The sequence below is a fragment of the Coregonus clupeaformis genome, chromosome 9, assembly GCF_020615455.1.
Source record: "Coregonus clupeaformis isolate EN_2021a chromosome 9, ASM2061545v1, whole genome shotgun sequence".
NCBI lineage: Eukaryota > Metazoa > Chordata > Actinopteri > Salmoniformes > Salmonidae > Coregonus > Coregonus clupeaformis.
The window spans coordinates 28,291,725-28,308,516 of NC_059200.1; the positions used below are offsets into that span (position 1 = coordinate 28,291,725).

Consider the following 16,792-nt stretch of genomic DNA (forward strand, 5'->3'; position numbering starts at 1 on the left):
CACCTGAGCCACTGCCTGTTCACCCCGCTATCATCCAGAAGGCGAGGTCAGTACAGGTGCATCAAAGCTGGGACAGAGAGAATGAAAAACAGCTTCTATCTCAAGGCCATCAGACTGTTAAATAGCCATCACTAGCACATTAGAGGCTGCTGCTGCCTATTGAAATCACTGGCCACTTTAAGAAATGGAACACTAGTCACTTTAATAATGTTTACATATCTTGCACTACTCATCTCATATGTATATACTACATTATTTTCTATAATATTCTATTGTATCTTAGTCCATGCCGGTCTGTCATTGCTTGTCCATATATGTATATATTCTTAAATCCCATTCCTTACTAGTTTTGTGTGTATTGGGTATATGTTGTGAAATTGTTAGATATTACTTGTTAGATATTACTGCACTGTTGGAGCTAGAAGCACAAGCATTTCGCTACACCGGCTATAACATCTGCTAAACACGTGTATGTGACAAATACAATTTGATTTGATTTGATTTGAGTTAGGGCCCTAGAAAAACAAGAAACACTTAACATTATCTGGAGGGGCTTGTGTGGCTAAATGACGTTCAGGGAAAATAAAGACATGGGACAAACATAACCTCCACCCTTTTCAAAGAGTAAACATTAAAATAAAATGAAATATTATTTTATTTGTCACATGCGTCGTAAACAACAGGTGTAGACTAACAGTGAAATGCTTACTTATACAGAGTGAAAACAATACAGAGTGAAAAAATAGAAATAATAGAAAAATAATAACACAAGGAATAAATGCACAATGAGTAACGATAACTTGGCTATGTGCAGGAGTACGAGGTAGTTAAGGTAGATATGTACATATAGGTAGGGATAAAGTGACTAGGCAAAAGGATAGTTAATAAACAGTAGCAGCAGCGTATGAGATGAGTCAAAACAGTTAGTGCAAAAAGGGTCAATACAGATAGTCCGGGTAGTTATTGGTTAACTATTTAACAAACTCAATCTAAACTGTCCAATGGAGACCGGCAAGTTTAATTTCAAGGTGGCCTGAAGGCTATTCCATGAGCTGGGGGCATAAAAACTAAAAGCACCTCCAGAACCAGCCAGTCCAGAGAGCGGGTCTGAAAATTGCTGGATATCCAATTAATATGTGAGCTGAGGTAGTCCAGGAGTCTCTGAAGAACCGCTTTATATACAAAAAGTAGCCAATGCTGGGCCCATCTGGTAGTCAGACTCCTAGCCAACAGAACTATACAAAAAGCAGTGATGTGTACGAAAATGATCCCCAGTGATAAAACGCAGTGCTGAGTGATAGACTGAATCTAAAGGTTTTAAAACAGAATCTGCCGCATGCATGTAGATTATATCACCATAATCAAGTAGTGGGAGAAGCGTTGTTTGAACAGTCTTCCTCCTACTATCCAAAGTTATGCAGGATTTATTTCTATAAAATAAACCAATCTTAATTCTCTGCTTTTTTGTCAGTTTTTCAATGTGTATTTTAAAAAGAGAGCTTATTGTCAATACAAATACCCAAGTACTTATCATGGGGAACTTGCTCAATCAATGTGCAAATATGCAGGTCCTCAGGTTGAATATAACGAGACCTAGAGAACAACATAAAGTTGGTTTTATTAGCATTTAGCACTAGTTTAAGATCAGTAAGCGATTTTTGAATTTAGTCAAAACCATGCTGAAGGTCATGAATGACCTGCTGTACTGAGGACACACAGGAGTAAATAAATATCATCCACGTAGATATGAATGTTACAGGTTAACAGATAGACCAATATTATTTATAAAATAGTGATGAGAACAGGGCCCAAAATCGACCCATGTGGCACATTTCGTAATATTGAGGAAAGTAGATTTGATACCGTCAGTAAGCACACACTGTTATATTTATTCTCGGTAATACCAATTACTCCACCGAATACATTCTTTTAAAAAGTTTACTCGGTCATAACAGATTTTATATGGGAAAATAAAACTCATAGAATAAAAAGGACAGTTTTACTTCTTCTTAAGTCTGGGGTGGTTTCAACCTTTCAGACTTGGAATTGTATCAACTCGCCAACCAAGGCTTTTACTTACATTTTACATTTTAGTCATTTAGCAGAAGCTCTTATCCAGAGCGACTTACAGTTATTGAGTGCATACATCATTTTATTTTTCATACTGGCCCCCCGTGGGAATCGAACCCACAACCCTGGCGTTGCAAACGCCATGCTCTACCAACTGAGCTACATCCCTGCCGGCCATTCCCTCCCCTACCCTGGACGACGCTGGGCCAATTGTGCGCCGCCCCATGGGTCTCCCGGTCGCGGCCGGCTACGACAGAGCCTGGATTCGAACTCGTGGCACAGCTAGCACTGCGATGCAGTGCCTTAGACCACTGCGCCACTTGCAACATATAGTTGAGTTAACTAAAGAGGAACAATGGGTACATATTGAAGATGTGCATGCTCAACCCCAGAAACATTTTACATGTCTATTTTCAAAGTATAAAGCTACGAACATTAGCAATTTCATAGTTAAGAACACTATAACAATATGGAGGAAAATGAAACGTATTCTACAAGAACCAATACCACTCCCTAAAAACACAACCATATGGAACAATCCTTAGATAGCTTTTCAGAATTCACCAATAAATTGGTCCACATGGAAAACTAAAGGCATAGAAACCGTAAATTACTTGGTAATGAATACATTTATTTCTATGACAGAATTCAAAAGCAATTTTGGACTGACCAATGTAGATATTTTCAAATACATGCAACTTAAGTTTCATATGATTACATTTCTATTTGAAATCTTTTGGACATCAGAGCAATCTTGAGGTAATCCTGTTTTAGTCAGAAAATGATATTCATATGATAGGTAAGATATGCAAAACCTTGCAGAGAGCCAACTGACAATCTCTTAGAATTTTTTTTTTATTAACTATTGGAAAAAAACATAAAAATAAATGATATTGGCACAAGATGGAGAGAATGCTGGAACATAACTAACGAAATTACAGTTAACAGAAATGTATGCTTAATCCAGTATAAACTAATATATAGAATTTATTATACGAGACAAAATTCTCAAATTCTACAGCACAACGACAGAGTCATGTATTAAGTCTAAAACTAACAATGACTCAATAATCCATGCCTTCTGGGAATGCTATAAAGTCCAAAAGTTATGGGCAGAGTTAGAAAGTTGTCTGTCAGAAGTATTACAATGCAAATTTACTTTTAATCTGTCTGTCTGTATATTTCAAGACATGGCATATGAGGGTGCAGTGAGATACCCGATGGGTTGGACAATACTTTTCGCGTCAAATATCTTGAAAAAACGTATACTTAAAAACGGGAAATCAACCAATCCTCCATTGTTAACACAATGGAAAGGTCAAATGCTTTATTATCTAAAATGTTGAAAGCGCGTGGGCGATGGAGAGAAACAAAATGGTGGAGTTTGAGGCCATGTGGCGGAGAGTGATGCGGGCGCTGGAGACGGGGATGTGAGCAGGTGGGCCTGGGCAGGTGTGATGTTGTTGATGTTTGTATGCTGTTGTGTGTATGTGTATGTTTTGTATTGTTTGAAGAAGACAAAAGTAATCGTAAAAAAAAAAGTAGACTGTCCATGAAAAAATTGCAAGATGCCTGATCTAGGCCTATTTCAGAGAACCTTTGAACAAGTAAGAAATGATCAACCCTATCAAACGCCTTCGACAGGTCAATAAATAAGGCAGCACAAGGATTTTTATGGTCTAAACAATATAGCACATCATCTAAGACAAGTGTAGCCGCTGAAACAGTGCTATGTACAGGTCTAAAACCAGATTGGTGCTCATTAAGAATAAAATGAGAAGTAGTCAATTTTCTAAGCTGAGAGTTGGCCAGGGACTAAAACTTTGGCGAGGCAAGATAGCTTGGAAATTGGACGGTAGTTATCGAAGTCAGAAGGATCTCCGCCTTTGTGTAGGGGGAAGACTTGTGCCATTTTCCAGATCATAGGGATAACCCCAGAAACAATTGTCAAGTTAAAAATATAGGTTAATGATTCCGCATTAAGTGGGGCAGACCGCTGCAGCAAAAAGGGGTCAAGTGAGTCAGCCCCAGTATATATATATATTTTTTACAGCGATCTTCAATAAGGCACTTAGTAAATCATAGACTTCAAATGGTAGATATGAAAATGAGGAATGTGTATCTGGGAATGTATCGTTCTCTGCAACCTGGCTTGAGGTGAGTTAAGGACTCCCTCTACTGGAATCAGAGTTTTCAGAAGCAATTTTTTTAAATAAGTGGCCCGCTTAGGCAAAGTGTTTATTAAAAGCACCACAAATGTCCATCTAATCTGTTATGGGACCGGAGGCTGTCATAACCTGCTGGGGCAATGAGGGGGTGGAGTATTGTTTCAGTGATTTGACTATCTTCCAGAAGGCAGCTGGATTCACACCATTCTCAGATACACATTTCAAGAAGTACAGTGGGGGAAAAAAGTATTTAGTCAGCCACCAATTGTGCAAGTTCTCCCACTTAAAAAGATGAGAGAGGCCTGTAATTTTCATCATAGGTACACGTCAACTATGACAGACAAAATGAGAAAAAGAAATCCTGAAAATCATGATTTTTAATGAATTTCTTTGCAAATTATGGTGGAAAATAAGTATTTGGTCAATAACAAAAGTTTCTCAATACTTTGTTATATACCCTTTGTTGGCAATGACACAGGTCAAATGTTTTCTGTAAGTCTTCAAAAGGTTTTCACACACTGTTGCTGGTATTTTGGCCCATTCCTCCATGCAGATCTCCTCTAGAGCAGTGATGTTTTGGGGCTGTCGCTGGGCAACACGGACTTTCAACTCCCTCCAAAGATTTTCTATGGGGTTGAGATCTGGAGACTGGCTAGGTCACCCCAGGACCTTGAAATGCTTCTTACGAAGCCACTCCTTCGTTGCCCGGGCAGTGTGTTTGGGATCATTGTCATGCTGAAAGACCCAGCCACGTTTCATCTTCAATGCCCTTGCTGATGGAAGAAGGTTTTCACTCAAAATCTCACGATACATGGCCCCATTCATTCTTTCCTTTACACGGATCAGTCATCCTGGTCCCTTTGCAGAAAAACAGCCCCAAAGCATGATGTTTCCACCCCCATGCTTCACAGTAGGTATGGTGTTCTTTGGATGAAACTCAGCATTCTTTGTCCTCCAAACACGACGAGTTGAGTTTTTACCAAAAAGTTCTATTTTGGTTTCATCTGACCATATGACATTCTCCCAATCCTCTTCGGGATCATCCAAATGCACTCTAGCAAACTTCAGACGGGCCTGGACATGTACTGGCTTAAGCAGGGGGACACGTCTGGCACTGCAGGATTTGAGTCCCTGGCGGCGTAGTGTGTTACTGATGGTAGGATTTGTTACTTTGGTCCCAGCTCTCTGCAGGTCATTCACTAGGTCCCCCCGTGTGGTTCTGGGATTTTTGCTCACCGTTCTTGTGATCATTTTGACCCCACGGGGTGAGATCTTGCGTGGAGCCCCAGATCGAGGGAGATTATCAGTGGTCTTGTATGTCTTCCATTTCCTAATAATTGCTCCCACAGTTGATTTCTTCAAACCAAGCTGCTTAGCTATTGCAGATTCAGTCTTCCCAGCCTGGTGCAGGTCTACAATTTTGTTTCTGGTGTCCTTTGACAGCTCTTTGGTCTTGGCCATAGTGGAGTTTGGAGTGTGACTGTTTGAGGTTGTGGACAGGTGTCTTTTATACTGATAACAAGTTCAAACAGGTGCCATTAATACAGGTAACGAGTGGAGGACAGAGGAGCCTCTTAAAGAAGAAGTTACAGGTCTGTGAGAGCCAGAAATCTTGCTTGTTTGTAGGTGACCAAATACTTATTTTCCACCATAATTTGCAAATAAATTCATAAAAAAATCCTACAATGTGATTTTCTGGATATTTCTTTCTCAATTTGTCTGTCATAGTTGACGTGTACCTATGATGAAAATTACAGGCCTCTCTCATCTTTTTAAGTGGGAGAACTTGCACAATTGGTGGCTGACTAAATACTTTTTTTCCCCACTGTATGTACATTTTGTTTTTCTAACCAGGGATAGACATCTATTTCTCAAGCGTCTGAAGGACTGCCAGTCAGACGTATAATCAGTCAGCCCAAGCTACGTTTGTCTCCTGAAGTTTCTCTGATAGTTCATGTGTGAACCCGGGATTAGCTCTATCCTTTAATCTTAGTTTCTTGAACGGTGCATGCTTGTCTGCAATAAAGTTTAGCAAAGAAGTAAAACAATTTAGAGCCTGATCCGAGTCAGATATCTGTGTTTCATAATTTTCCTTCAATTCGCAAGAGGCTGAATGTATCTCACCAGAGAAAGCATCCAAGTGAGCGAAACAGCGCCCCTCTGTCTCTGTATGTGTAGGCAGGCCATCTATCTGATGCTGTCTGGTCAAAAAGAGTATGACATTGTTGCCGTCCATAGCATTGAATGCAAGGGAAGCCAGCGAGCATTTGGCCTCCCTTGATAAAAAAGTATAAAATAATACCCAATCAGCATTGAGCTAAAATGAGTGAGCTCAACTGTGAATGGTCCTGGCACACCAAAAGAAAGTCTCAAGGGAAGCCAGTTTGTATTTGGCTTCATTCCTATCACATCGCATCAAACCAAACGTCATTGACAGAAGAAAGAAAACTTGAATTGTTGCACCTCGTTGTGTTGATGTTCTCCAGTGGCTAGCTAGCTAGCTAAAATTGCCCCTTTCCTAAATTAGCCATGGACAGAGATAGGGATTTGGACTTGTGGTTTTACTTAATTCTAAGTACTGGTCAATGATTATAATGGCGATTCAGATCCAACCATAAATTCATACATTGTGCCCCTGGCCTGAGAGGATGGAAGTTCAATTTAGCTAGATGTAGAAGGCTAATGTTAACTAGCTAACATTGCCCATGAAAGGAAGTTAGGCTAGCGAGCAAGCATTTTAGCCAGGTAGTCTAGGACAACAAATAATTAAAGTGTGTACTGTATGACTAAGTCATAGACCGTATCATCAACATTAAAGAGAGGAGGATGGCATTGGCATTTCTCTACAAGTTGGGTGAGTCAACATGCTTTCTCCACTTGCACGCAGGCACACACACAGAAATTAGAACCACGAACAGCCACATCATATTTAGCTTACGTTGATTGGACTAAATTGCTTTCAGTATCTTTTAGTTGTCACTGTATTAGACTAAACATAGGTGATTTGATGATGTTGAAATGTTGAAGTTGAAATGGTTCTGGAATAGTGAAGGCAGCTCCTGTTTTCATTGCGACTTGCGGTAACTCTCTGTGGTTCTAAATCAATAGTTGTTTAGTAGTCCGAAAATGTCGGAAACATTCACTTGCTTGACCATGCTGTAGGTCATGTAACTGTGGACTTCACCGGACAGAGGTTGCTCTCCGGTTTTGTGATGAAACAAAGGTGTGGTTGAATTTATTCTGCAAATGTGTCATCTTATTGTCTCGGCCTTAGACCTATACAGTATATCACGGTCGCAAGGCATATGAACTAACAGGTTATAGAGCAAACACTGCAATCATCACAACACATACTCTAGGTTGTAATATGGCATTTGTTTCTGCCTTCGCTTTCCCAGTGATTTTACCCACGCTCCGCTGCTGGAGAAAGTACTCCCTTTTGACAACATTACATGCAAAATATAGACTAAATTTGCCATAAATTAGCCTGACAGTATTTTTGAAATGTTATTATTGTAATGTATCCGAGCATGTTTTCCTCGAACAGCTCTATCCCTGGTGAGTGTGGTTACAGTATGGGTGTCCAGGGGGACTACCTTATGTGAGGACTGTAAACCTCACCGGACATGTCTGTCAAAAACCCAACAGGCTATCAATTTACTCTCTGGGAGACATTTAGGTGACAGCGAAAAAAAGAAAGGTTGCTGTCAAACCAGATTGTATCACTTTAAATGCTTATCTCCATTGCAAATATCAAAATGAGTTTCGAATGCAACAGATATTTACACATCCATCACAAATCATCACAAGCATTTTGCTAAGATGCCTGGAGAATTAAAAGAAAATAGACATTAATTAGGGGAATGTAAATGTTCACATCAAATGTTATTCCAAATCTGTCCTAGAGTCCATTTCCTGTTCTCTGAGGCCCCCCATGTCTCCAAAAGAAAAAACTAACCCAGACCGCAAAGTTGGATAATTCCTTAAGCTACACTCAACGTACTTGTTTAGTTTTACCCACTTTATATATTAGGAAGAGGGAGATGAAAAGGAAATGTCTACATCAGAAGACTTCCACATCCCCTCAAGCAGTAACCTGAGTATGAGGCTAAAACAAACAAACTTACCAATGTTGCTAATTACATAATAACAATAACGCTTCAAAAGACTGAGTGCCGTCTGTCCAAAACAAAAAACTGTAGTGCAGAACTTAATTAGCCACAGGTCATGCCAGCACCTGGGTCTGCTAGCTGTACCAAGTATGTAATTAAAATAATGCACCACTTACATTACAGTACAGCAGACAACTGGGCCAACATCATAAACAAACTGTAAATGATGCGCACTTGGTCACACCAGCTTAGCAGCACAGCTTTCCCTGGATAGCAGAGATTAACCATGTATAGGATGACTTACTGCAGAACAGAAAAAAAAAAGCTACATTACAACTACTTAGAAATGCAGATGCAGCATTTCTGGAAACTGCCTCAATTGCACTGTTGTTGTTTTCCACTCAACAAAGATGAGGACATCTTGCAAAGCTCTATCCCGGATGCAATTTCCTGAGGGCAAAAGTACACTAAAGCCATAATCTGCAGCCCAATAGATTTTCTTCTGCTCTACAGATAGATGAAATCCATAACAGAGGGAGAGGGCAGTGACCTGGGAGGGAGGGATCATGGAGATTGTGTGGGGGGGACAAACTCAACATCAAGCAGTCCATGGAAAGTGTGTTCCTTCAACATCAGTATTCCTGTAAATACTGCGAAACAAGGCATATACTTTCTACACAATACTAAAGTATATCAGGTGTTCTGTTCTGGATTGCCATTCCAAACAACTTTTCCAATATGTAGACTTGTTCTCAATCCAATGCTCACGGTTGTGTGACTGAGCTTCTGGTATTCTCCCTGTACTGGAACGTGCCAATTCTTCAATGATTACTTCTCCACACAATAAGAGCAATGTACTGTAAGGCATACCTGCTGCTTCTGGTATTCTCACTATACTACAGTAGCATCAAGGTCTGGGGTCTGGTCTGAAGGACTGCTGGTGAAATCATCAGCCTAGATTTATACTGATACCAGTAAGTGCAGACAGACAGCAACTGTAAAAGTCACTCTCACTTTCTCTGCTCTGGACCCCTAAGGACAACCAAAACCCCAGAGCCATGATCCAGTGTTTGCCTTATTGTAGACTAGGATGCTTTTCATAATTGAAATGTGGGTAAAGTTTTATACTGGAGCAAAAACTTGCTACAGGCAATGCCGTATGTCTCACAGTCTCAGCAAAGAAAACTGATCTGAGGAACAGCTGATGACCCGAGTTCTGCCAACAATTCCAATGTGTCCCTATGGGTATTGTCTGTCTACCACCACAAAGATGCATGTTTGTGTAGAAAGTGTGGCAAGTATAGTATCTACAGCCTTACGATAAACAATTAAATGTTCACTTCAAGCACTTCCTAATACAAAGCATATGCACAATGTCCCCAAACAATGCCTCCGTTCTACTAAATAACAGCTGAAACTGCTTAAGCAATTTCAAATAGACTTGAGCCGTTTACATGACTTTGAAACTGTAACCAACATAAGGGACTGGAAACCACAGAGAAATCATGGTTAAACAAAGACCATATGGTAAGTTTCAGACAGACTTCCACTACAGCACAGCAGTGATCTTTTTTCATACAAAATGATACATTTTCCCATGGTATTAAACCTCTAAAATGTGTTTGAATGCACACCCGCACATTTAGTCAAATTAACTTTAGAGCCTATTTAGACTAGCAAATGTAGCGCATAAACATGTGGAGTATTAACATCATGCAAACACACTCTACTGTATACAGTTTTGCCATGGCATCAACAACTGCTATATAAACAACTGCTATATATTATAATTTCAACATTTCCTTTTGCCTCAAGTCCCCCTGTTCATTCTCTGGCTTTTCATCCCCATCACCACAAAGCTGACTCTGAGCTTGTCTAGATGGACTTCACTTCTTGTTAAGGTGCTGAGTAGCCAAGGCAGGGTACAGACAAGGGACTGTTGTTGGACAGAGCACTTAGTCAGAGAGAGAGAGAGAGCAGAGAGCCAAACAACACAAAGTCACAGACATAACGTGGCATGTATATCTATGTATATGCTATGGGTTGGAGAGTAAGAACAACATATTGTTTTCCCTCATATGTAATCTTGGTGAAGATGTTGGTTTTCTGAGCCATTGCAGTTGGTGGGGTGAGGTTCATTGTGCAGGAGTTTCCTTACAGTTACGTCCCCAAGCAGAGGCCTAAATGTCACTTTTGAAGCATACATAAAAAATAGCCTGAGTACTACACTTCCCTTAAAACAAATAGCCTGTTCTATAAATAAACATTTCCGAAAACACTGAATGCTTATTCAGAAATTGGGGTTGTGGAAAAACCACCTCCCTCACAGACACACATTCATATATGTAACATGGCTACAGTGCATATATTTTTCTTCTTCTTCTTCTTACCCTGAATCTATGCAGTAGGAGGAGCAACTGACAAACTACCAGCTAAATCAGATGACTGAGGAATGTTATGAGAACAACAAATGAACACAAGGTTGCCAAATCGTTACAGATAACAGTATGACCTTGTCATTGATCTCACGCCAAGCTTTTCACCTGAACTCTTTCAGTTCACTTGCCATGGATCCAGTAATGCAATATGCTCCAAGTTAACTTTAAAGTGAGGCCTTTTCTGCTCCCCACTGCTTACATTTCTCTCTCCCTCTGCTCTAGTACCTTTCCCTCTATCTGTGATCAGTGGCATGTACCATTACCTCATTCCTGGCGATAAAGTAACCGACACCAGCCTGAGCCCTGGGAGGATAGGAACATTTTATTTATTACCACATTTTTTCATTATCGTGTTCAAACAAAGACATAATTTAGTGCCACACTAAACATCTCCAAAATCCACAGAGTCATTCTATACCATGCTCAGGGTCAGAGTCAGCGCAACCTACAATTACTGAGTCAAGCCATCTGTTGTTGACCAGAAGTTCCTCTACTGTCTCTCTGCTTCTGTAAATAACAGATAAAGAAACCGCATGGTCCTACTTTTAATAGACTCCATGTCAGAGTTTGGGCTGTCTCTGGGACTCCCCTAAGACAAGCCTCCAGGATCCATCCCCCCACACCCCACCATGCAGCCAAGATGAATGCCCTACTACACCGGTTTACTGTCATTGTCCCCCATTAAGAGGCCTTTCAGTGAGATGACAACGATAAGAGACAGTCTGCTCTGCGCTGAGATCATTCTAAGCCATTCAGACAGCTGTGTTTGGTGAGTCGAGGATGCATAATCCACCACACACATGAATTAGACACAGTCTGGAGGCTGGAGAGGGTTGGAGGGGGCGGTGTGTTGGGACAAGCCTTACTTAATCCCTCTGAGCAGCCAAGGCAGGGCAGCTGGGAGCAGTGTAATATATAAACTCTACTGTAGAAGTATGGTAGTAGGCTAGAGAGTCTGTCTGGGAAGGAGAAGGGTAATGTAAGGACACTCCATGGCACATTTCCACTGAGGATTTACCAAAGTATTTCACCTAAAAGGCTCAGACTTTTCTGTTTCCATCTACGCGGGCCGGCACCCGTCTCTCACTGGCCATGACGACAACCTGCTCTGACTTGGAGCCAAGGCAAGGCCCTGGGTACTTTTCAGCTGTCATTTACATAACAATGGCTAACTGTGAACTTTAACAACTCCTCACAAAGCAACAGTCTTGAATATTTTTTAATTTTTTTTATTTAACCTTTATTTAACCAGGTAAGCCAGTTGAGAACAAGTTCTCATTTACAACTGCGACCCGGCCAAGATAAAGCAAAGCAGTGATGATGCAGAGGTTGTTGATACTGCCCACCACAAGTCTTTAGGAAACACAATAACACTAGCGCCCACATTAACATAAAACACTGGTGATACCCTGGTGTGGGGGTAAGTCTAGATGGAAAAGCACGATACTCATATTAATTAATGGAACAACCTTGACTACACTCCCAAGATGTATATTTCACCAATATTTCAAATGAGGAATATTGTGAAATGTGTAGTGCAAAACTCAAATCAAATCAAATTGTATTTGCCACATGCGCCGAATACAACAGGTGTAGACCTTACAGTGAAATGCTTACGTACAAGCCTTTAACCAACAATGCAGTTAAAAAATAATAATAATAAAGTGTTAAGTAAAAAATAGATAAGTAAAAAATTAAAAATAGCAAATAATTAAAGAACAGCAGTAAAATAAAATAACAGTAGGGAGGCTATATACAGCGGGTACCGGTACAGAGTCAATGTGCAGGGGCACCGGTTAGTCAAGGTAATATGTACATGTGGGTAGAGTTAAAGTGACTATGCATAAATAATAAACAGAGTAGCAGCAGCGTAAAAGAGGGGGTGGGGGGCAATGCAAATAGTCCGGGTAGCCATGATTAGCTGTTCAGGAGTCTTGATAACTTGGCCAGACCAGAAGGGAGAGAACTACTGTAAATCACAGAGACCTTGGGAATAGGGCTCTACAATGACTCTAATAGCGTAGTACTTCAAAGGCTTGAACTCCTCCCTGTCCCGCTGCTGCGCCCAGCCAGTCTCATTCCTTTTGCTGATCCACTGACAGATTCTATGATTGGTCACCTGCAGTTTGGCCTCAAGTTCTCTCCTGATTGGTTATGTGGTCTAGATGCAGCTGTGGATTTCTGATTGGTGCCTAGGATGGATCAGACTGGATATAACCTGGTTTCTGGGAATGTGCTTGGCCATTAGCCACAGACGGACTTACTGAGACAGAAAAACAGGGCTCTCACTTTTGTTGCTATCGCCAAATAGGCTTAGACTAAAATGCTAACAATGTATTCACAGACACACACAAAAAAAACATGAATGAGCTCTTCTCCTTTAGTATGACCTTGTATAGATAGGCACTGTAAGACACCTGCTGCTGATAGTTTACAATGGCTGTTTTTTGTGTGTTTTTTTTTAAACCAGTGAGACTTCTTTTTAGACATGGCTTGCTTCCTGATTTAACATTTTCCTTCATGCAACATTAAATCTGTTTAATACCAAGCTGGGAGAGTACATTTACACCACCTGGCCCTGTCAATACATGTCTACGATAAATGATCCAGTTCCAATTTGGGTTTTGAAGGCGCTTGCATTTCGTAACAGCCTCAGATCAATGCAACATTGTCTAACCTGTCTGAGACAGTTGCAACACAGTCTAGCCTAACCAGTAAGATAACGTTGCAGCAACATAGGCTAACCTGTAACAGACTGGAGGTGTCAGGTGAGGACATGCCTTTAGGGGATTACTGTCTGGTCTGTCTCCTATTTCAAAACACAAAAAGATGCACTTGGGCCGTGAGAAACAGGGGGGAGGGGAGGAGGTGCAGAGGGAAGGGTAGCTGGGACTAGGATGTATGAACTATAAAGACACAGCTGGAAGCGCTGGGCAATACTTTTTAATCACAGTAGACACAACTCCACTTCATTCCTGATCATTCTCAGCTGAGTTGCTCATTAACTTGAATCCCTATTGCAGGTAGATCATTGTAGATTAAGAGGATCCTGAACGACATTTAGCATTGATTTAACACTAACATTGTGCTAGTCCTTGGATAAAATAACTATTATATTACAAGGGCTATTTGGCAAATGGCTGACTTCATAAAACTATTCATACTGTCATTCCAGATCTCCTTGTTTTATAAAATAATGAATGTCTGGCTCTGGAATGAATTCCACTGCAAGGTCAGGCTGACACGTCGCCCTAAAATAGAATCAGGAGGATATTTTCTTTCTATTGCTCTTCATGAGCTGTTTATGAAAAGCACACAGTATGTTGTATGGCTGGAAGCAGAATGAATATGGTCTGTGGAGTTAGTTGATCCACAGCAATCCCACTACTACAGTATATGAGGAGGGTTTTCTCAGTGTTGGAGAGGAGAAGTCAATAGTCATAATGACACATTGGTATGGTATTGACTAAGGCTGTCCATCTATATGCCACATGGAATATGTATGGGCCAATAGCTCAACTTGAAAACCTCTCAAGAGCTTCTTCTCAAAACTAGTCAATTCATATGATGGGGTGAATTGTATGCAAAACCAGAATTCAACCAAAAGATCATAAATACGTTATTAAAAAGGCAAGTCTTCAACTGGTTCAGATGTTTTTTTCATGAGTGAACACTTTAGAAAGTTTGTTTTAATGTATTCAGTCCAAGACTCTTCCACAACCACCAATGATATGTTTCGCCGGAGAGAATGAGAGTAGACTACCGTATCACAGTTTAGGTCATTTTCTATCTACTAACACTAAGGCCACCAGTGGAAACTGTAAACTGTAGTCAATCTTGAGGACAGAACATGAATTTTTAATAGCAAAACAAGTGTGAGAAGTGGTTATGTGGGTGTGAAGTATTAAAGTAGATGGTTACAGAGATACAGACTGACTGTTCCTAAGCAACCTAAATGTGAAAAACACCCACGGGTTGCAACTCCCACTGTTAAAATACATTAGTCAGCCATAAGCAATGGTTATGTTTCACAACAACAGCAACAGATCCAATACCCCATTATCTGTGGCAATAATATTGGCATATAGCCTCAAACTTTTATAAATACAAGCTAATAAAGGTTTCTAGGTTTATAATCTCCGTATGTCATATGGGCACATTAATAGTACTAAACACTTTTCCTACAGAAAACCACACCCCAAAACTGCCTTGGGCCTCTTGACAACTCTTAGTATTCCAGTGACTCAGAAGGAATCATCAACTCCTACATATTTCAGTGAAGGTATTCTGCCTCTAAAAATAATATCCCTGTCTGTCAATAACATTGGAACGGTTCTGAAATGTATATTGATTTATGAAATTCAATGTGTATTCAAAGAAAACGAATCCAAACTTTTGAGTGTTGTACTCTAGTTGCCTGACTGTTGGTTTATCCCCAGCTTCCTGATTAGGTACGTACTCATCCGAGATAACGGACGTACCCAATTTAAAGTGTTTAAATCACCCCCTTCATAGCCACACTTCCTCTCTGGCACTGATGCTGTCTGATTATGGTCACTGTGACTACTGATGAGTCACACTCAGTGGAAGTTAGTCACTCCCTATAGGATCTTCAGGAAACACAGCCTGGCAAAGTCACTCCCAAATGATTCAGTCACAACTATGGAGAAACTACCCAAGGAGGCTGTAATTGAAGTAACTTTATGGCAGAGGGCTTCATTGCTATGACAGTCACAGAGCCATACGGATGGATGAATGAATGAATAAAAATATTCTGTCTGGCAATAACATACCACCACCACCACAAAAGCCCATTGAAAAGTAATGCATGTTCTTACGTCGCTCTTCCTAAACTTCGCTTTAAGGCTCTTCATGTTAGGCCTGGTCCATACAGTTTCCCACTTGTCCAGCTGTGCCTCTGAAACAAACAAAAAAAGATAGTTGCACATTGTATTAAGCCTAACTGCTGAAAACGAACTCTTAATAGTCTCTAAAGTGCAACAGGGAGAGGCAAAATGTGCAAATGTAGCCGTTTTCTCTGATTTCATGTTAACTTATTTGAGAGTTAGCGCTTATTATTATGCATGTGTAACTGTGTAATATTAACAATTTGCAATAGAAACGTGTCTTGCACTCATCAGCACAATAGCCTAACCAGCACTAATGAATAAAAACAAACTATGGGACTGAACTTCTAGGCTGATACAAAGTAACGTTATCCATCGCGCGCTCGAGTCCAATGGCATGGTTATAAGTTATTTTGAGGTGGCAACAGTAGCCTGTAGCAATAGATTGCTGTATATAATGGCTACGATTAGTGCACAATGTTCAACGGCAACATATTATTTTTTTATTCCGATACATTTGTATCATTCAACCAAGCTTGCTCGTTAGCGGAAGATAGGAACAGCTAGCACGCTAACAATTCAGTCTAGCATCAACCTTGTAAATACTGTATGAACACACTGCACACTTACCCTTTAAAAGTTGGGACTCACAGTAATAGCCTGTTCGATAGCCTACAGAGTTGACTAAATTGTCAGTCGGTAGAAATATATTAAAATAGAATCGACAAACAGAAAAGGAGTAGCTAGTGTGAACAAATAGCCCGCCTAGATAGGCTATGCTGGCTAGGTTCAGGCTGAATACATTAAAAGTTGGACTATTCAAGTGCCTGTCGCTTTGCTCCGGAGCTAGCTCCCTCTGATTCTTCCCGGAGTTGAAAGGGTGACGTCATTCCTCCCTCGTGACCAAACACTTCTGCATATTCCCAATCATGAATACATTTACATTTTAGTCATTTAGCAGACGCTCTTATCCAGAGCGACTTACAGTTAGTGAGTGCATACATTATTTTATTTTTCATACTGGCCCCCCGTGGGAATTGAACCCACAACCCTGGCGTTGCAAACGCCATGCTCTACCAACTGAGCTACATCCCTGCCGGCCATTCCCTCCCCTACCCTACCCTGGACGACGCAGGGCCAATTATGCGCCGCCCCAT

The 16,792-nt window shown here is 40.6% G+C and overlaps 1 protein-coding gene across 1 annotated transcript in view; it reads right to left on the reverse strand.

Annotated features, from left to right (window-relative positions):
* The window catches only part of LOC121573904 (ankycorbin-like), a 61,746-nt gene extending 45,258 nt beyond the window's left edge, over positions 1-16,488 (reverse strand). Inside the window, exons 1-2 of the mRNA XM_041886296.2 lie at positions 16,266-16,488; positions 15,627-15,706 (exon numbers count right to left, since the gene is read on the reverse strand). Coding sequence (XP_041742230.2) covers positions 15,627-15,662 — 36 coding nt within the window. The 5' untranslated portion in view covers positions 15,663-15,706; positions 16,266-16,488. The remainder of the gene's footprint in view (positions 1-15,626; positions 15,707-16,265) is intronic.
* Between the last annotated feature and the right edge of the window lie 304 nt (positions 16,489-16,792).